The sequence below is a fragment of the Monodon monoceros genome, unplaced genomic scaffold (assembly GCF_005190385.1).
Source record: "Monodon monoceros isolate NGI ecotype Baffin Bay Population unplaced genomic scaffold, NGI_Narwhal_1 Super_Scaffold_5, whole genome shotgun sequence".
Taxonomy (NCBI): Eukaryota; Metazoa; Chordata; class Mammalia; order Artiodactyla; family Monodontidae; genus Monodon; species Monodon monoceros.
The window spans coordinates 100796968-100817882 of NW_021703782.1; the positions used below are offsets into that span (position 1 = coordinate 100796968).

The 20915-nt window shown below is 44.6% G+C and overlaps 1 protein-coding gene across 4 annotated transcripts in view; it reads right to left on the minus strand.

The window, feature by feature from the left end:
- TTLL11 (tubulin tyrosine ligase like 11) overlaps nt 1-20328 on the minus strand; it is a 263833-nt gene extending 243505 nt beyond the window's left edge. For 2 of the 4 annotated variants that reach the window (XM_029202082.1, XM_029202084.1), the window contains exon 1: nt 19642-20328. In XM_029202082.1, coding sequence (XP_029057915.1) covers nt 19642-20289 — 648 coding nt within the window. In that variant the 5' untranslated portion in view covers nt 20290-20328. The remainder of the gene's footprint in view (nt 1-19641) is intronic. The other 2 variants (XM_029202080.1, XM_029202083.1) reach the window with 1 other exon arrangement.
- Between the last annotated feature and the right edge of the window lie 587 nt (nt 20329-20915).

The window sequence follows — 20915 nt, forward strand, 5'->3', positions numbered from 1 at the left end:
GGGGCAGCAAGAACCCGCCAGCCTCCCCCGGCCGCGTCTGCCAAGGCCGGGGGCAAACAGACGAGCTCCCACCTTCAGGCAGTGCAGGTCTACACGGGCCCAGGCTGCTGACCTCCACACCATTCGTCCTTTGCACAAAAGTGAATCACGGCTTGTCTGGTGGAGAGAAGCCTGCCCGGGGAGGCAGGTGCAATGGGAGGAGCAGGCACGGTGAGGTCAGACCAGGGCTGAGATTCCAGTGCCACCTACGAGTGGCCGACATCCCCAGCACTCCAGGACCTCCCCTACAAAAGGCACAGCACCGTCTCTACGTGGGGCTGCCACAGGCACTAAGCAAGAAAACCAATGCGGAAGCTTCTAACCGGTGCCTGGCCCCGGGCGGACCCTGGATGATGCTCGTCCCCTTCCCTTTGTCCTTAGGAGGAGAGCCGGGCATGTGAATTGCCTCTTTATTCTTTTATCTCAACGTGGTCTGAATTTGATTCTACTCTGCGTCTTCCTCCTCAATGAGGTTGAAATATATCTTTGGTTACTTAATGGCCCATCAAGTAATGAGGCCTTTATTAAATAGCGTGGTACCCAGGCTCTGAAGATGTGAGTAGCCCACAGATCTCTCCCCACTGCTTTGGTGAAGACAGCCTTCGGCTTCCCCCTGGGCCTCCGTCTCTCTGCCTCTCTCTTGCCTCCGTCTCTCTGCGCACACACGTGCACGCGCGCACACACACACACACGTCTGTTTAAATCCCTCCCGTGGCTCCCCAGCTCTCGGTATACAGTTAGGACCTTTACGACTGGGCTCTCAGGTCACAGCATCCCTTGCTCTCCTCTCTTCAAATCCTGTATTCCAGCCGGAGGGAATGTTTGCAGTCCCCAGTGTTGTAGCTCACCACCATGCTGCCGTGCCTGCTGGCCCTGGCTGAATACTTGTCCTGACGCCACACCCCGAAACCTTGCTCAACCCCCTCTGCCTTCCACACTCGGCTCAGAGGCCCCCACCGGCTCTGAATCGGAGCCGGCTGCGCCCACGCCCCCTTTAACACTGCCCTTCCTCCACTGGGCCATAGTGGCCAGAGTGAGAGACCCACGGGGTGTCATTTCTCTGCTCGCCCAGGGCGCAGCGGAGTCCATGGCACAAAATAAGCGTTCAGGAAATGTTCGAGGAATGAATGAAAAAATCATCTCAGCCAATATCTGTCAGAAGCTTATTACACAGTATTCCAGGCATTGTGCACTGGAGGGTGAGGGGCCAATAATAAACAAGACAGATATGGCCCTTGAGCTGAATCTGAAATCTGGTAGGAAAGAAAAGTTAACAAGCCATAAAATAAAGCTGATTCATGCTGTGAGAGCAGAGACCTGAAGACAGAAGACATCAGCAGGAGGAGAGAGCAACACAGTCCATCTAAAAATAGAAACACCTCACCAATCTGGAACTCAGCTATCTCACTTCTCCAGGATGCAGCAGGAACCCAGAAAGAAGGCTTACAGGCTTCCAACAGCCGAAATATGTCCAAAAGACCATGCACCTTACTCACCTGAGTGCCTCTCACACGCACCGGCATTTGCCATACCTCCCGGTTGGCCTGCTTCCCTCTGGCCCCCAGCACACTTCGTGCACTCTGCTAATAGAACTCTTGGCATTGCGCGTTGGAATCATCAGCTATCTCTGCGCCCCCAAGACTGCGCCTCCCAAGGCCACCACGTGTGGCTTTTAAGTCATGCACAAGGATGCAGTGATGCCGTGCACATGCAGGCATCTTTAATATCTGGAATATTTTTCATATTTTATATTTATATATTTTACTCTACAACAAATGTATTATTCATGATAACAAATATTAGTTATAATATTTACATATTATTGTAACGAAAGTACTTGTTGATTTAAACCAGGAACTCAGAAATATCCTGGCTTGGTAAATAAACAACATCAGATGATTTTGTTTGGGCCATTTTATGTTTATGATGAGAATTTTCTGGCATGTGGTAGTCAAGTGTCTCATTTTAACAGGACAATATATATTGTTCCCCTTTGACAAACCAGATTATCAAAAGACTTTGCTGATCTAATAAAATCTAAAATAGACTGTATTTCTAAATAAGATCTACTTTTCCATCTGAAGTATAATTGGTGACTACTTTCAACTGTTTAATTTTTTTTTTGGCCACACTGCACCACATGCAGGATCTTAGTTCCCCGACCAGGGATGGAACCCAGGCCTCCTGCAGTGGAAGCGTGGAGTCCTAATCACTGGACCACCAGGCAATTCCCTACTTCCAACTTTTAAAAAAATCCTTCATTGGTATTAGTGCACTAGCTAAATCTGAAGTTTCACATTGTAGTTCAATCACCTGACGCTTGTCTACTGTGCCAGAATATTTCTGAATTCTAAGCTTAAGTCAGTAAGTACTTCATTAGGATACCATGTAAATATTACGTAATAACTAATATTCATTTGTCCTTAATAATCCATTTGCTGTAACAAATTTGTCATTGAAATGGAAATAATATATTGACTAATTTAGTATCTTTTTCCTTGAGGAGGCAACACCTTTTTCTAACTCACACAAAAGGACAGTGTGGGCCAGGAGTGATCCTGGTTCAAGCACAGGGACGGTGTCTGATTGTGTCTTTATTGCCAGTGCCTTGCATGGGGCTTGGGGCTCAGGGAACATTCAACATATATTTGTTTTTTTTGTTTGTTTGCTGTTTTTTTTGCAGTACGCGGGCCTCTCACTGTTGTGGCCTCTCCCGTTGCGGAGCATAGGCTCCGGACGCGCAGGCTCAGCGGCCATGGCTCACGGGCCCAGCCGCTCCGCGGCATGTGGGATCCTCCCGGACTGGGGCACGAACCCGCGTCCCCTGCATCGGCAGGCGGACTCCCAACCACTGCACCACCAGGGAAGCCCCAACATATATTTGTTTAAATGAAGATCTTCAAGGCCTCAGAATTTAAAATCATATATGTATGCTTTATTTCACTGTACTTTCTAGAAATACTTCTACACGTTCTAATGGAACAGTAATGCATACACTCTTAGAACAGTCCTAAGCGGCCAGCTGAAGCTTATTAAACTGTCACCCAGCAGGGACCATTTGCCTCTCCATTTGTTCCTTAGACACAGAACACTTTTTCCCAAAAAGAATGTCTTAGGAGTCAGAAGGTTTCACAGTTATAACATACCATTAGAGGGACATCTTTGCAACCTGCCTAGAGAAAAAGCCCAGTAAGATGGTAAGGCTTTATGTAGGTAGTTTCAAATAGAATCTGAGATTCCATAAGAAAGGAACAAGTGTAAAGGCTAAAGAAAGCTATGCTATCATGGAAAGTAAACCTGACCAAAACCTAAGGCTTGCAGGGGCTGACAAACAGCTGGCTCTCTATTTCTGGCTTGAGCTTCGCAATGCCAGAGACAGGATGAGTTCACTGCCTGGAATGCCTTTATGTCATTTCCCTTTAAAGAAAACGGTCACAAAAGAACAGCACTAGAACCATTACTGATTACACAGTTCAATTCAATTAACATTTGCTGAATGCCTTCTCTGTACCAGGCATGAAGGACTCAAAGGTGAATAAGACAAGCTCCCTGCCACTCTGAATACCTTATAGTTTAGGGGAAGAGACAGACCATCTCAACCAATAACCTTCCCCACCCAGCACCATGCTGTCCCAGACAGCACCATCTCTCCCCTGGGGTCTACAATAGCATCCAAACTTGCCTCTGCCTCCCCGCTGGAACTCTAATCTATTCTCTGTAGGACAGCTGGGGTGAACTTTTTTTTTTTTTTTTTGGCGGTACGCGGGCCTCTCACTGTTGTGGCTTCTCCCGTTGCGGAGCACAGGCTCCGGACGCGCAGGCTCAGCGGCCATGGCTCACGGGCCTAGCCGCTCCGCGGCATGTGGGATCTTCCCGGACCGGGGCACGAACCCGTGTCCCCTGCGTCGGCAGGCGGACTCTCAACCACTGCGCCACCAGGGAAGCCCTGGGGTGAACTTTTTAAAAGGTAAGTGTAATTATCTTTTTCCATGTACATAGGCAATGGTCTAACCTCTGCATGTGGTCTGGCCCCTGAATGTCTGCCGGCAAGGCAAGCATCACATTGGAAACTCCCATATCCAGCCAGACCATCTGCAAAGCCATATCCTCAGAGGGTGAACTAGAAGAAAACCTGCCTTGTCTTGGCCATGGCTCAGGAAGGGGAAAGAGAAGGAGAGGAGTCTCCTCTCTCAGAGCACCGTCATAACACCTTCTTGACGCAAGCCTGGAGTCAGAATTCAGCTACGCCAATAACCTAAAAAGCCTAAGAAACTTTAGTTTTAAGTGTTCTGGGGTAGTAGAGCCCTCTGAAGCATCTGCAAAAGATGAAAATCCTCACTTTAAGCCCAAACCTCAAAGAATTATCAGAGATTAAAGTTGCAGGGAACAAGAGCTCACTATGAAAAAAAGATCCAACAAACACCTAACTCATTACTCCAGGAAGAGAGAAGAGAAAGACTGGGTGACCGATAATACTGAAAGAGAAAATAGATAAGAATTTTCCAGAATTAGTAAAAGATAACAAACCTCAGAGACAAGAATCTCAACAAATCCCAAGCAGAATAAATAAAAAGAAATCCTCACCTAGGGAGTCATAATGACACCGAAGACATCTAAGACAAAGAAAGGATTTTAGAGGCGGCCAGAAAGAAGAAGACACTTTACGAGCAAAGAAAAAAGCAGACTGAGAGCTGACTTCTCAACAGCAAAAATGGAAGTGAGCCAACAGTGGCATATCTTCAAAGGGCTGAGATCATAAAACTATCAACTTAGCAATGTACGTGCAGCAACACTATCTCTCAAGAGTGAGGGCAAAATGAAGGTAATTTTGGACAAATAAAAACTGATACCCTATTACAAATAGTCCCTTACTAAAGGAACTTCTAAAAGATTACTCCAGGAGAAAGAAAATGATCTCAGAAGGAAGGTCTGAGTCGTAAAATAGAATAATGAACAAAGAAAATAGTAAACATGTGGGTAAACCTAAAATACACTGAGACTATGTAAAATAAAAATAAGGTCTAATTTGTGAAGTTAAAAAAAAAAGGATAAAGTAAGATAGAAGTAAAATATTGGACAACAAAAGCACATAAGTCAGGAGGGATGCAACCACAATGAAAGCATCCTAAGATCCTTGTCTTGTTAAGAGGAGAGTGAAGATACTAACTTTAGACTTTGCAAAATTATATACATATTAAATTTTCTAAGATAACCAGTAGAAGAATAAAAACAGAATGTATAACTTCCGGACTAGTACAGGGTGAAATGGAAAAAGAAAAAATGTAAAATGATATGAAATCCATAATCATACAGGGAAATGTAAATATACCTCTTCAAGTAATGAAGAGATCAGACAAAAATATTAGGACTACAAAATTTGTGGAGTGCAATCCACAAGTTAATCTAATGTATATATGTAAAATATTGCATTCAGTAACTAGAGAATACACACTTTTTTCAAGCACACATAGAACATGACCATGTATTAGGCTATGAAGCAAAAAAAAAAAGGAAAACAAAATGAAGATGGAGGGCATGAGGAAGGGAGGAAAGAGGAAGAACATCCTTTAACCACACTGCAGTTAAGTTAGAAATTAATAATAAAATAAGTAGAAATAACCTCATACGTTTAGAAACTCTAAAAAGCCACAGTTCAAATAACCCATGGGTCAAAGAAAAAATTTTCATGAAAATTTAAAATACGTAGAACTAAAAGGTGACTTTTTTAATGCTACATAGTAAAACTTGTGGGTGCAGCTAAAGCAGTATCTAGAGACAAGTTTGTAGTCTTGAATGCTTTTATTAGAAAAGATGATAGGCTAAGCATCCAACCTAACGTCAGAAAAAGAACAGAATAAACCTCAAAAAGTTGAAGAAAAGAAGAGCAGAAAGCCATGAAATAGAAAACAAAGATACAATGGAGATGGATCAATAAGCCAAAAGTTGCTTCTTTGGAAAAACTAATCAAATTGAGATCCTTGAAGAATGTGTAAGTTAGCCAAAGAAAGGAAGGGGACATTCTAAGTAAGGAGAAGGAAAAATATGAACAAAGGTAAAGAGGAATGGCACAGCACGAAGGTTCAAGATAACCACATGCAGTGCGATGTTGGCAGTAGATAAAGTTCAAGGCATGGACTATGTGAAGTGAGTCTAGAGAAGCTTAGGGCCAAATGTTAATTTAAAAATATTCAACCGTACCAGGTATTTATAGGCTAAGTACTTTACATGATTATATCTGTTTATTCTGGCAACAAACAACTCCATGAGGTGCGACTGTATTATGCCTATTCTAGAGATAAAGAAACTGAGGTTCAGAGTAAAATTTTCCCAGTGTTATACAATGTGTTGTTTCAAAACCGTATCTGTGTGGCTCCAAAGCCCATACTTTCAACTGCCATGCTACACTGCATCACTGCAAGGCTTCATATGGAGCCTCCATAATGAGCCCTAACTTTATTCTTCAGGCAAATGTTTGAATTTCCACCCTCCACCAAAAAAAAAAACTCCCTCTTTATGATGAAAGTTTGGAGTGCTGTTACAGCTGCCACTACTTTATGCCACCAGGGAAAGATTCTGTTAGACACAGGTGTCCAAGGAGCCCATGTACCCCTGACAGGCAATCTGGCAACACAGAATTAACATGCAGAATTAACAGGGGCACTTGATTGATTTAAGTTCCCGAAACATATTTCCAGTTACTACCCAGGAGATAAGTACTGTTCAAGGATGAGAACTGGATAAGCATATGGCATTTTTTCAACAGATTTACTGAAGTATGATTCACAGACCATACAATTCACCCATTTAAATTGTACAATTCAGCATCCTTTAGTATAGCCACAGAGTTGGGCAACCATCACCACAACTGATTTAAGGACATTTTCATCACCCCAAAAAGAAATCCTAACTAACAGTCACTCCCCACTTCTCCCATCAAAAGCCCCCCTCACCCCCAGCTCTAGGCAGCCACTAATATACTTTGTGTCTTTATAGATTTTCCTATTCTCAACAGTTCATATAAATGGAATCACATAACTCATGGTCTTTTGTGCCTGGCTTCTTTCACATAACACGCTTCTAAGGCTCATCCATGTTGTAGCATGTACCAGTATTTCATTCCTTTTTATGGCCAAATACTATTCCACTGTATGGATATTCCACATTTTATTTATCCTTCAGCTGATAGGCCTTTGGTTGTGCCCACTTTTTGTCTATTGTGAATAATGATGCTATAAACATTAGTGTACAAGTTTTTGTGTAGACCTATGTTTTCAGTTCTCTTGGGTGTATAACCAGGAGTGAATTGCTGGCATGGGGTAATTCTGTGTTTAGCACTTTGAGGAACTGCCAAACTGGTTTCCAAATGGCTGCACCATTTTACTTCCCACCAGGATGAAGGTTCCAATTTCTCCACATTCTCACCAACACTTAGATTATCTGTCTTTTTTTATTATAGACATCCTAGTGGGTACAAAGTGGTATTTCAGTGTGGTTCTGATATTCACTTCCCTATTGGCTAATGATGGCATATGACATTTGAACACAGCTCTTAATGTATGCTTTTTCCATACGAGATATTTCTGACAAAACCTAAGAAATAACCTATTGAGACTTCCAGCAGTTTCTTTGCTCAACTGTACATAAAATGCTTAAGTCTTAGCTCATCTATAGAAGAACAGGGATGGGGTAAGGAATCAGATGCAGGGAGAGGGTCGACGATGGGGAGAAACTCAAACATGTCCACTGAATACATTATTTGAAAATTCAAAAGTGGCTTACATTTTGATATGGCTATCAAATGTAATGTAGATGTAATGACTACACCAAAATAGCCATGTCAAAATGCCCTGCTCTGAGCTAGGCACTGATTATTAGAATTAGATTTGGTAAAGACAGAGAGAAGATTCATTTATTTCACTCTCTTCCCCAATATTTGTCATTATATTCTTCAAAAGCAAGCACTTACAGGAACCCTCATACACTGTTGCATATTAACTGCTACAACTTTTTTGGAAAGCAATTTGGCAATACATTCCAAAGCCCTAAAATGTATATGTCCTTTAACCTAATTATTTCATTTCTGGAAAGTTGTCTTAAATCAATGTGAAATATAGGGAAAAAAGTAAAAGTAAACCACAAATTTTTTTCATAGATGAATCAATCTAAACATTTAATAATATGAAAATAAATAATGAAAAATATTTCACTGAGATATATTGCAGTAATTAAAATGACATTTATGAAAAATTTGTATAGTGTGAAAAATGTTTAAATTATAATGTGGGCATTAATATTAACATAACAAAATTGTATCAGCTTTGTAAAGTATAAAAATTTATGCCTAGAAGAAATACTGAAATGAAATCCTTCAAAATAAAAATAGTCACTGCAATACTGAATCACTATGATGTACACCTGAAATTAATATTGAAAATCAACTATACTTCAACTTAAAAATAAAATACACTGATTAAAAAAAAAGAGAGAGAATCCCACCATTGCAAAACAAGCACTATAAATATTTAGGAGTTTGAATTGTTTTTAGTTACTAATAATAACGTTTCATTGTTTAATTGGGTTTTTAATTAAATATTAAAACCTTTAAAAAAACAGTCATTGCATCTCAGTGGTGGGATTAAAAATGGGTTTTTCTATTTTTTTGGAAAATTTTAATATTTTAAACAATGTACAAGGATTATTATTTTTTTAATAGGTGTGTTTATTTATTTATTTATTTTTGGCTGCGTTGGGTCTTCGTTGCTGCACGCAGGGTTTCTGTGGTTGCGGTGAACGGGGACTACTCTTCTATGCGGTGCGCCGGCTTCTCGTTGTGGTGGCTTCTCTTGTTGTGGAGCAAGGGCTCTAGGCACGCGGGCTCAGTAGTTGTGGCACGTGGGCTCAGTAGTTGTGGCACGCAGGCTCAGTAGTTGTGGCGCATGGACTTAGTTGCTCCATGGCATGTGGGATCTTCCTGGACCAGGGTTCGAACCTGTGTCCCCCGCATTGGCAGGCGGATTCTTAACCACTGCACCACCAGGGAAGTCCCCAAGGATTATTTACATAAGTGATAAACGTGGTTTTAAATAAAACTAACGGCCAGGCTCAAAGCCCAGTCCTGCACTGAATGCCTTCAGTAAACACTAATTTCCAGTGGTCTTATTTCTAAGGGCCAGGAAATCATACTCTACTTAGAGAAACAGTATGATCCACTGTAACAAGACCTGGCCTGAGAGCTAGGACACCACCCTTGAGTTCTGAGCTGTGTGTCACTTAACACCTTTGAATGGTGGCAAAGTTGAAACAGACCACATACTTACTGCATTCTGACTTTGGAATACAGGTTACGTATGTTATTAAAATGGGACAACAAGCGTACAAAACAAGTATCACGATGCCCCGTGTGACAGAACAAATAGTGGTGGGGATTCATACCCAAATCTAACTCCACACCACACTGACATCTGTAAAACAGAAATAATAAGGTCTACCATGCTTACTGCACAACGTAAAAGTCAACTTAGATAAATATATGTGACAGTTCCACATAAAATATCTAGTTCCTGGAAATGTAAGACTCTAAGGCCCTCCACACTGCCTCTTAATTCTCCAGGAGTTTAATATTACCTGAAGACAGACTTGCATGTTTCTTCTGCCCTCTTAAGCTAAGTCAATAATAAATAAAGACTGCTTTTAGTACGTAGCAAGAAAAAAAATGTTTTAAATTATAATAATGTAGATCATGCAAGGCAAATGATTATTAGATGTTTAAATATCAACAGGGGGAAAAGATTTACAACACAAATGAGACAAAAAGTAACTACCCATAATATTTACAAACCAATAAGAAAAACATAAACAAACAAAATGTAAACATAAACAACCCAAAAGATAAATGAACAAAAAGACATTTAGGCATCACACGGATGAAACAGTACAAATGACTAAAAAACGTATACAAAAAGCCAAACCCGTAGGGGCTTCCCTGGTGGCGCAGTGGTTGAGAGTCTGCCTGCCAATGCAGGGGACACGGGTTCGTGCCCCGAGCCTGCGCGTCCGGAGCCTGTGCTCCGCAACAGGAGAGGCCACAACAGTGAGAGGCCTGTGTACCGCAAAAAAAAAAAAAAAGCCAAACCCTGATGACAATTACAAAAATGTAAATTAAAAGCACATATTTTTACCTATCAGTTTGGCAAAGATTTAGAAGATTAATAGTACACAGCATTGGAAAAGATATGCATGGATGAGCACTTTCAAACACTGCTGGCGCAAACTTGACAGTAACTATCAAAATACAAAGTACACGTATCCTCTGACCCAACAATTCCTAGGAATTTATCCTACAGAAGCATTTGTACACAGCGATGTTTACTGCACCATTCTTTGTAACAGCAAACAAAAAATATGGAAACACATCCGTCAATACGTTTTATGGTGGTATATCCATCGAATGGACTCTTTGGTTGTTATTAAAATGAAATGAATCCGTATGTACTAACAGAGAAAGATGTCCATGAGGTATTGCTAAAGAAAAACTTGCCAAATACCATATATATTGTACAATGTCAGCATTTAAAATAAAATGAAAATTGTTTCTATTTCTATTTCCATACTATATATGTATCTCTTGTATCTCTACATATGATGTGTAGTTGGTGGTCATTAGTGGGATGTTTTCATTCTCCTCTTTACACTCTCATGGTAGGACTGCATGCCCCAGCCCCTCTGAAGTTCACCATGCTATGTATCTTGCTTCGACAAATGAAATGTGAGTAGAATCACCTCCGGGTAGAAGGCTTAAAAGCCAGTGCAGAATGTTTCATGTTCCCTTCCTCTCCGTGACTCACTGAAGCAGGTGCTGAGCTGGAAGCCTGGGTCTCTGAATAACCAAGATGGCGGGAGCCCTTTCTCGCCCCACCCCCATGCCAAATCTCATCTACCCCCTAGGTGGGAGCAAGAAAGAAACTTGTGTTGTAGTAAGCCACTGATAGTTTGTGGTTGTTTGATACTCCAGCACAATTTAGTGGTCCTGATCCATATAGGAATAAGAAAAAAAAAAAATCTGGAAAGATACATACCAAACTGTAATCTTGGGGTTACCCTAAGAGAAGAATGAGAATGGGAGAGGGGAAGGGCAGGAAATGGGGTCAGCGGGACTTTGGGGTTTTATTTTACATACTTGGGAATTGTATAAATTTTCATAAGCACATATTGTTTTTGGAATTTGAACAAAAGGTATTTGTAAATAATCTAAGATGTCCAGAAATTTTTACATTGTTGCTTTTTAAAATTCCAATAACCACAGTTCTGACACAAATAAAATCCCCCTGTGACCATAACGAACAAAATATGAAAACTGGCCTTTGTAAGAGTTCTAGGCAGAGAGACTGAAGGGCTTCTTTGAAAAGTAACACTATACTTAGGGATGACAGCACGCGAGACAAACCGCCCTATTCTTCCAGCTCCAATAAGGATGCGAAGGTTTTACTCAGATGACATAGAAGCAGATGGGGGAACAGAAGGAGCTGTCAGCAATGCCTGCCAGGACTTAGGGAGCACTTATAAAAACTACTAAATAAGGGCTTCCCTGGTGGCGCAGTGGTTGAGAGTCCGCCTGCCGATGCAGGGGACATGGGTTCGTGCCCTGGTCCGGGAAGATCCCACATGCCGCGGAGCGGCTGGGCCCGTGAGCCATGGCCGCTGAGCCTGCGCGTCCGGAGCCTGTGCTCCGCAGCGGGAGAGGCCACAGCAGTGACAGGCCCGCGTACCGCAAAAAACAAACAAAAAAAAAAATTACTAGAAAACGGTTCCAAAACACCCAGAGAAACAAACATGTACACAAATGGCAGCCGAGACAGCTGTCAAGGCAGGGCCCGATTTGAGGTGATGCGGAAGGAGAGATTTTAGTCCATCTGGAAGAGAGAAACAAGACCATCGTTCTCTCTGACAAAACCACAGCCTTCGTGGCGGGATCTCAGGGAGTGACTGGGCTGTGGAGGAGCAGCCATGTGGGAAGCAGGGGCTCCAAACTGATTAAAGCAACAGCAAGGTTATTTGCCTGTTCACACCAATCAATTTTCTATTATAAAATTGAATTAAGATGTCATAGAAGTTCATCGGAGGGAAAGCCAAACCAACAGGTATTCTTACTTTAAAGCACCAGGCACTTCAAAGATTTTCAGAATTAATCCTCACGGGCCTACCATGTTTTTATGCTCATTCTTAGAGATGAGGCACCTTTGGCTCAGTGAGGTAAAGGAAGCTGTCCAGGGTCACAGAGCCAAGATTCAAACCCATGCCTGGTGTGAACTTTCCAGGGTCAGTGGGGAGGGCTGCTTAGGGATGAAAGTAAGGAGTCAGCCCAGGGAATCTGCTTCTCGTCTATACAGCTAACGGATACATTCACATCAACAACCTCCTTATTTGTTTTATGAACACAAAAGTTAAGTACTGATGTCACCTGAATAGCTAAAATAAGTTTCCCATGGTGACATATATAGTTAATATACCAGACTATGATGAGACAGGCACCAGGTCCAGAATAGAGGCTTTAAAAATTCAATTAAGGGGCTTGCCTGTGGCACAGTGGTTAAGAATCCACCTGCCAATGCAGGGGACACAGGTTCGATCCCTGGTCCGGGAAGATCCCACATGCTAGGGAGCAACTAAGCCCATGTGCCACAACTACTGAGCCTGCGCTCTACAGCCCGAGAGCCACAACTACTGAGCCCACGTGCCACAACTACTGAAGCTCGCGTGCCTACAGCCCATGCTCCACGACAAGAGAAGCCACGGCAATGAGAAGCCCACGCACCGCCACGAAGAGTAGCCCCCGCTGGCTACAACTAGATAAAGCCTGCGCACAGCAATGAAGACCTGATGCAGCCAAAAATAAATTAAAAAATAAAATAAATTTAAAATAATTCAGTTAAACTCGTGAAACCTTAAAAGTATAATTGATTTTAAAAGAAAAGAACTTTAAATCAGTGTTATTTAAAAAATTTTAAACATAAACTACATCACATTGACATTCATGCAAAAAATGTAACTCTAACTCTCCATTATCCTGCAGAGGTCTCTGGGTGCTTTTGTTATCTGCTGTATCCCAAGAACCCAAATATAGCCTGGCACAAAGTAGGCCTCAAAGTATTTGTTAAATGATTCAAATGAGCTGGTCATGTCTATTTAACCAGTAACCTATATATGCAGATGAAATTCTATACTAGTTGTTTTCTAGTTTAAAAAAATATATAGATCAAATAACCAATGTCTATAGTTATCCAATAGAAGGAAAAGTAACCTTAACTGAATACAGACAATGTGCCAAGCACTGGGTTAAGGCAATTTACATACATCCCCTCATTTAATCTCACAAGAATTCTGCAAGAGGCATCACTAGCTCACCGATACAGATGAAGAGTCGACGCTCAGAGTGGTTCTGTATGCAGTACCCAACTGGCTTGGTCACACAAGTAATCAGTGGCAAGGATTTTTAACTCATCTGTCTGAATTCAAAGTCCACACTAGCTCCAGAACACAATACTTTCACTCTAGAGAAGCCACTTAAAAGAGTGGCCAATTACTTTTACAATATGTTCTTTTCAAGGAACAGATTTAAAAGAAAAAGAAAATGTATGACTGAATTTTTGCACTCAACTTCTGCTGATACAAAACCAGAATCAAGAATGCTAAGAAAATCGAGGGTATTTACAACAGAGGGCGTGTTTATATAACACAGAAAACTGCTCTAACAATTTTAACACCTGCTTAAAAATCCATATTTTTATTTGTAGTAGTTATAGAACTCGAATATGAGCTCCTGGAATTTACTGTCTTTTAAAGGGCTCTAAGGCATTAGTGTGGATTCATGAAGCTATTATATATATTGTATAAGAGTGGCAGTGAATTGTGATTTTTATGGTGTGACAAGCTTAACTTGCAAAGGAAAAATCCTAGTGGACTAGGCGTTAAAATAACGTGTCTATTGAAGGCGAACATGTGATGGAGTAGGCTATAAACCGTCCCTAAAGGTAATGCTGTTTTCAAAAAAAGGAAAGTAAATCTCGTGATGACTATCATTAAAATGAGAAAGGGAGGAATGTTAAACTACACAATTCTTCATTTTCTAATCTGCCTTCTTCCCCAAAGAGTCTGAGACACAGCAGTTCATGCAGCAGGCTCACATCCTGCAGAGGAGCAAGGCCACTCGGCAAGTCAAATGCACCAGAATCTCTTCTCCCTCGTGGGCAGCGATGAGATAGGATTTGCAAGGTGCAGACACCAAATGCTCCCTCTGCCAGGCAGGATATGTTTCAATGTGTTTTACTTTAAGTCCTGTTTGCAATGTCACCCTCCTGGTTCTAAGTGACACCACTGCCATTTCAGAGTTATGAGTCAGATGAGGAATTGGAGGGCTAAGAAGTGGAGGATGATAAAACATACTGAAAAGTGGGCTTGGGAACAAGACAGACTGTTTGAACCCTGACCCTCCCACTTACTTGCTGTGCCCAATTCAGTTTCTTCAATTGTTACCTGGGAATAATGAAAATAGAGTAACTCCTTGCAGGGTGGATTTTAGCAAAGGATTAGCAAAGAAGACAGTATAGGATTACATACTGGCTACAAGCACAGGCCCTGGATGGCTCGGCCACTTGTTACCCGTGTGAACTTGGGCTCATCCCTGAACTAACCTCCTCTCAATCTCAGTTTCCTCATCTGTAAATTGGAAATGATAAGGGGATCCACTTCAGAAGGTTGCTGTGAGGATTAAATAAAATAATCCATAATAAACATTTTACACAAGTTTTAATGAGTATAAAGCACGTAGAATGATGCCTAGCACATAATATGATATTTCATAAACAGTAACTAACATAGTACAAGTTATAAATAGGATGATAGCATAAGTATATATATATGTTCTGAAGAAAGGCTGGATACATTTCAGAAAACAGCACTTGATTTTGACACTCTCAGACAAAGAGTTCACACTGTAATAGATCTTGGGATGGGGCTTACGCCAACTATTATCAACAAAGGTCCCTCTATCAAATCTCTCAGTGCCCTCGTTCACGTTAGCTGGTGTCCATGGCACCACTGTGCACAAATACACAACCGACATCTCCAAGGAGGGCAGCTCACAACAACAGTGGCATCTATCCTCCGTGGTGTCTTTTCCCTGAGGTTTTCTCTAATGAGGGTGTCAGAACTGCAAAAAGAATATACAGGAGACGGGGAGAGAGGCTCACACAGTTGTAAGAGGACCATACAATTCCGTAAATATTTATTGAACATCTATTATGAGCCAGGAACCATCCCTCTCACGTTGCAACTTCACGGTGACTCTATAAACATGATTTTGCTCTTCTAGAATAAACTTTCGTCTTACCTACAAGTTTACAGAGCTAACATTTGTGAACTGTCCTTTGAGAAACAAATTTAGCATGGTGGGTACCATTGCATTAGACCTGACTGGAGTTACAACTGACAACTGAATCATTTCAGAGAGCTGGCGTGGGGCCCTTGAGACTGACAGAGTGGGCATGGGAAGCTCAGTCTATATATGGCAAGAATCTGAGATTATATTCAGCCAGAAGTGCAAGCCTCTCAGCATGGCCTTCGACGTCCTCCAACCTGGCTCCTTCTTCATCTCTCTCTGCTCTCCACACACTCTCTAAGCCACCATCACCCCATCCTGCATATAAAACCGGGTCTCCCTGCCTTTGCTCCTATTCTGTATGGAATGCCATTTACCCACTCAACTCCCAGGCTGGACTGCAATTGTCTGTATGCATGTCTATCCCTGGAGGGCAAGGAGGGACTTGTCATGTCTATGCCACACCTGACCCAGGGTCCGCCAGTATCAGCCAGCAGGGAGCAGTGGGAAGGGCACAGAATGGGAGGCTGGTTTCAAGTGGAAACCTGTTTCAAATGCTAGCTCTGCCCCTTACCAGCTGTCGGACCTTGAATACGTTAACTTCTGTGTACTTCGATTTCCTCCCGCGTAAAATGGAGACAAAAGGGCATTTACTTTATTGGTTGTTGGGAGAATCAACTCCTTGGCTATATGTAAAGCACTTAGAAGAGTGCCTGGCATGGGGGAAGAGCTGTGGAAGGCTTCATCATAGTTGCTGTTCATTATCACTGTTACCGTTATTGTCATTAAGTGTGTGCAGAAAAGAGTAAAGTGGAGAAAGAAGGGAGATTGTGCCCTGCAGCTGAGCAAACGTCTGAACTCCCAAGCTGGCTCAGCGCTGCCCTGCTGAATAGCCCGATGGTGGAGCCCCTCACCACTCACTCGCAAAAGGAGACACAGAGCTTTCACACTGGTTGGTGCTCATAACCTTATTTCTTGCCTGGGCTGCTGCCCAACCCCTGCCAAAGCCAGCCAGCTAGGGACTCCCAAATCCTGCAGTGACAGCACAGCATGACATACAAGGGACACTGCAGCTCAGTTCCTTACAACCCAGCCCCCAGCAGACTTCCTGCTCCTAGAATATCAGTGCTGAGCGCTAGAGGTGACCTTTTCCAACAGCACCCCTGTAACAGATGGGGAAACTGAGGCCTGGGGAGGCTGTGCTTACATTTTGTTAGTACCCAGTTTACATATATGTTACTTGTCATGCAGCCAATTTTGTGGTAGGTACTAAGAATACCATGACCATTGTTTAAAGCTGGAAGGAATTTCAAAGTTTACCCAGTCTGGCACTTTTCAAACTCCACATTCTATGGTGTCAAGATGAGATGTGAGCTCTGTTGCAAGTCATTTATTCATTCATTTACGGATCACCCGCCATCTGCTGGGCATCAGGGACACAAGTCAGACACCACTCCTGTCCTCGGGACCTCACAGACGAATAGGGAAGCGTGACTATGTAAATAATCACATGTCTAATAGTAAAGTCTTGTTGTGAGTGAATTATGTTTTAAAATATACTAGAATGAGCATCTCCACTTACATGCCAACATGCTTTCTGAGCAGAACAGGCAGGACTGGGGCTGGAGGAGGCAGTTACAGGTAGCGCCGTGTAAACTGCTCACCCCACCGGGTTCACCTGTGCAAGGGCCACACATAGACTCACATTACCATTATGTGGCTACAGCAGTAAGGAGACTGGGAACCACCGACCCAACCCCATTTGACAGACAGGCAAACTGAGGCCTAAAGAATTTAACTCACTTGCCAGAGTAGCACAGCAGATAAACAGAAGACGCTTAAGATTCTGTAGTGGCTCATGTAGGCTTCCAAAAAAATCCACATTCCACAGTGTAGCACACGATCTGACCCCTGCTCACCCCTCCTGCCCCCTCTCTCACCATTCTGCCCCCCACTCTATGACTCAGCCCTACTGAGCTACCTGCGAAGCCCCAAATGCACCTCTGCTTGGTCCATCCCACTCCCTCGGCCAGGGAGCCAAAGTCGACGACCCCTAAATAATGCCAACTCATTCTCAGCACTCAGAACTCAGCTCAGGGCTCTCTCCTCCAGTACCTGGCCCTGACATGGCCCCCCTCTATCTCCTATTGCACGTATGCCTTTACAAAGAGAGAGAAACGCTCATCCCATAAGGTGTTCATTCAACCAACACCTCTATGTGCCGAGCACCTGAGGATACGGCAGTAAATAAAATAAAGGCCCCTGCCCTCATGGAGCTTACATTCTACTGAGGGAAACAGACAATAAACAATACAAAATATAATGTCACTAGAGTTCAGTGCTATGAAAAAAAAAATAAAGACAAGTGGAGGGATCTTGGGGGAAGGACTCTCCAAGGAAGTGGCATTTGATCAGAGATCTGAAGTAACAGAGTAAGCCATGCCAATAGCTGGGAAAAGAGCATTTCAAGAAGCAGTAGCAAAGGCCCTGTAACTACTGCAATGATTTCTTTACTTGTGTCTTACCTCCTACTGAACTTGGAGGTCCTTGAAGGCAAGGGTTACATCTTAAGCATCTTTGATTCGCAGGGCCCAGCATCCATAGTGGACACTACGGACACCTACGGAATGAGTGAATGAAGTCGGCCCAGCACGTGTGATTGCTGATTTCTGAGTCCGTGTGGCTCCATCACTTGAGATCTGGCCAGTTTTGCGTCTCTCTCCTCCCCAGGGCTAAGCTAAGCACAGGCTTGGGTCAATCAGCCTTCTTTAATTCTGTGGCCTGGTCTCAGTTCCTGGATCCTCCCTTCATTAGGACTATAGTACTGATAAGCTCTCCAGCTTTATCTTGTTCTGGTCCACATATCTCTGGTCTGGACCTGGGACCCTGTCCCAAAACCCAGACACCTAGTACTGGGAGCCTCCCTCACTCTCTCCAGGTTTCATAGGCATCAAAGTCCTCCCCTGAACCCCAAGCCCCAAGGCTGGGGGGCCCTGACCCCTGGAATCAGACTTCGCAATGGCTAACACTTCCCTACTTGGAAGTCTGCCCTGCCTGATTCTTGACTGCCCTCCAAACCACACGACCCCTTCTGCTGCGATATCAACCCTCTGACCTCATCAATCCTTTCTGTGACCATCTCTCTGCATGTTCCAACTTCATTAAACCATTCCTGAACTTCTACCATAGCTAAGACCCAGGGCTAAGGACCTGCGTCCTCGTGTTGCCTGCTACAGATCCTATACCATCAGCAGACCATCTGGGTCCAAGCCTCCAGATTCGACTACCCCAAACCACAATCCTGACACTCCCAAAAGCACATTCAATAACCTTAGGTGCTGCAAATAAAGTCAAATGGCTTTATCCACTCCGCCAACTGCAACAGATATCTCTGGATGTCACTGGTGCTTCATCCCAGCCCCCAACGGGTCTAAAATGAGTTCAGGGACAAATAACCCACTCCTTCATTCACCCTTTCACCCACCACTTCCTGACACCTGCTATAAGCCAAGCCTTGAAACATAAAACACAGTGCCTACACTGACGACAACGATGCCAATGGTGATGTGATGGTGATAGTGATGGTGGAAGAGAGAGAGGAGTAGGTGGTAAGGTTAGTTACCATTTATTGCACACTTGGGCTATACTACAATAAGCGGTGAGTCTTCTAATACTAAGAAAACTATGAGATAGGTTTTATTAGCCTCACTTTACAGAGAAGAAAATAGGCTGAAGAGGTGAAGGAACTTGCTCAAGGTCACAGAGCTAAGTGGCAGGGTGCTGAGACCCTAGTCTGCCTGCCTCCAAAGTACAAACCGTTCAACCGCCCCAAGGGTCACCCAGTAAATGCTAAACAAATATAACTTAAGGAAGAAGTGAAAGACAGAGAGAGGATCCAGGCCTCCGGGGACTCAAAAACTGGTGGAGGGGGCAGACATATAAACAAATATCTACCATGTGGGAAGGCCAGCGCTGATGGCTGGAGACCATGGAGCTGGAGCGGAGCTGCAGAGGAGCTAGAGGAGGGAGTGGCTAACTTGACCTGGAGGGGTCTAGAGCCGTCTTGAGGAAGTGACTTGGGGGCTAGGCTTTGAAGGATGAGCAGTTTGCGGCTGACAAGCGTGGCGCACAGCAGGAGCTCGGCCCTCAGACCTGGCCTGGGCCGTCCGTCTCCTCTGAGGTCGTCCAGTCCACCCCCCCTGTGCCCACGCGGCCGGGCCGGGCCTCACCTCCTTCCACTTGAGCTGGCGAATGCTGATCTTCAGGGCGTCCAGGGAGGTCCTGGCCTTGGAGCTGTCCACGGTGACAGGCCGCGGAGAGCAGTACTCCTCGGACCGGTCCGAGCTCCGCTTGCAGCTACGGCCCTTGCTCCTGGACTTCCCGTGCGGGTAGAGGCCCTGCGCCGACACCGGCTTCGCCTGGTGCATGGGCAGCGTGGGCGGCGGCCGCGGTGGGACGCGGGCGTCGCCCTCCTCGGCCGCGCGGGGCTGCGCCGGGGCCGGCTCCTTGGGCTGCTCCTCCCCCGCCTTGCGCTCCGGCTCCCCGGCTGAGCCCGGGTCCACGCGGACCTGTTCCTTCGCCGCATGCGCTTTGGCCGCGGCCACGGCCTCCGCCTCCCACCAGGCCGCCAGCTCTCTCTCGGGTCTGCCCCGCAGCATGGTGCTCAGGGCCGGTGCCAGCGCCAGTGCTGCCGCCGCCGCCGCCGCCGCTCCGCCGCCCCGGCCCGCGACCAAACTGCCGCCGCTGCCGCAGCTGCCACGCGCTCCCAGCCCGAGCCAGTTGCCATGATTTCTCAGGCTCCGGTTGACAAGGGCAGTCGCCGACTCGGGACGGGGCCCGGGAAGGGACAATCGCCGACCCAGCCCCGGCGACCTCATAGGCGAGGGTGCTCACGTGACCGTGGCTGTCGCAGAGGAGGCGGCCATCTTGGAAGAGGGCGGAAGTGGCCTCTGTCCGCCCAGCCGGACAACCCGCCGGCGTTCTGAGCCCGCGGAACTTGGAGGGGAGAGGCTGGAGGTGAGCTTGAGGGCAGAAAGCCGTTGGGCGCTTGCGGGGCTCGTGAGCCCAGGGGCTGGGCCGGAGAGACAACAATTTCAAACACGAAGCCCACTTTCCCCCACCCCGTACACACTCACTGGTTTAACTCCCGGTCTGTTGGAGGAGGCACAGCCTCACCCGTTCTAGGCAGCTCCACCATCAGGAAGCACCTCAATCTGATGATGGACATGACAAGTCCAAACTCTCAAGGATTAGCTCCCCGTTTGAAGAAATCCCTTTCTGGTCCTGCGAGAGCCCCAGACTGAGAGGGGAGACACGTTTCCCCGTTCTCAGGGAGCTCCCAATGGCATAGGGAGGCCGTGGAGAAGCCTGCAGATTCGCGGTTGAGTTGAGGACATTAACCAACCCTTTTCATATTGACATTTAAAAAATTATGGTAAGATACACATAACATAAAATGTATCATTTTAACCATTTTTAGGAATAGCCTTCAATGGCGTTAATA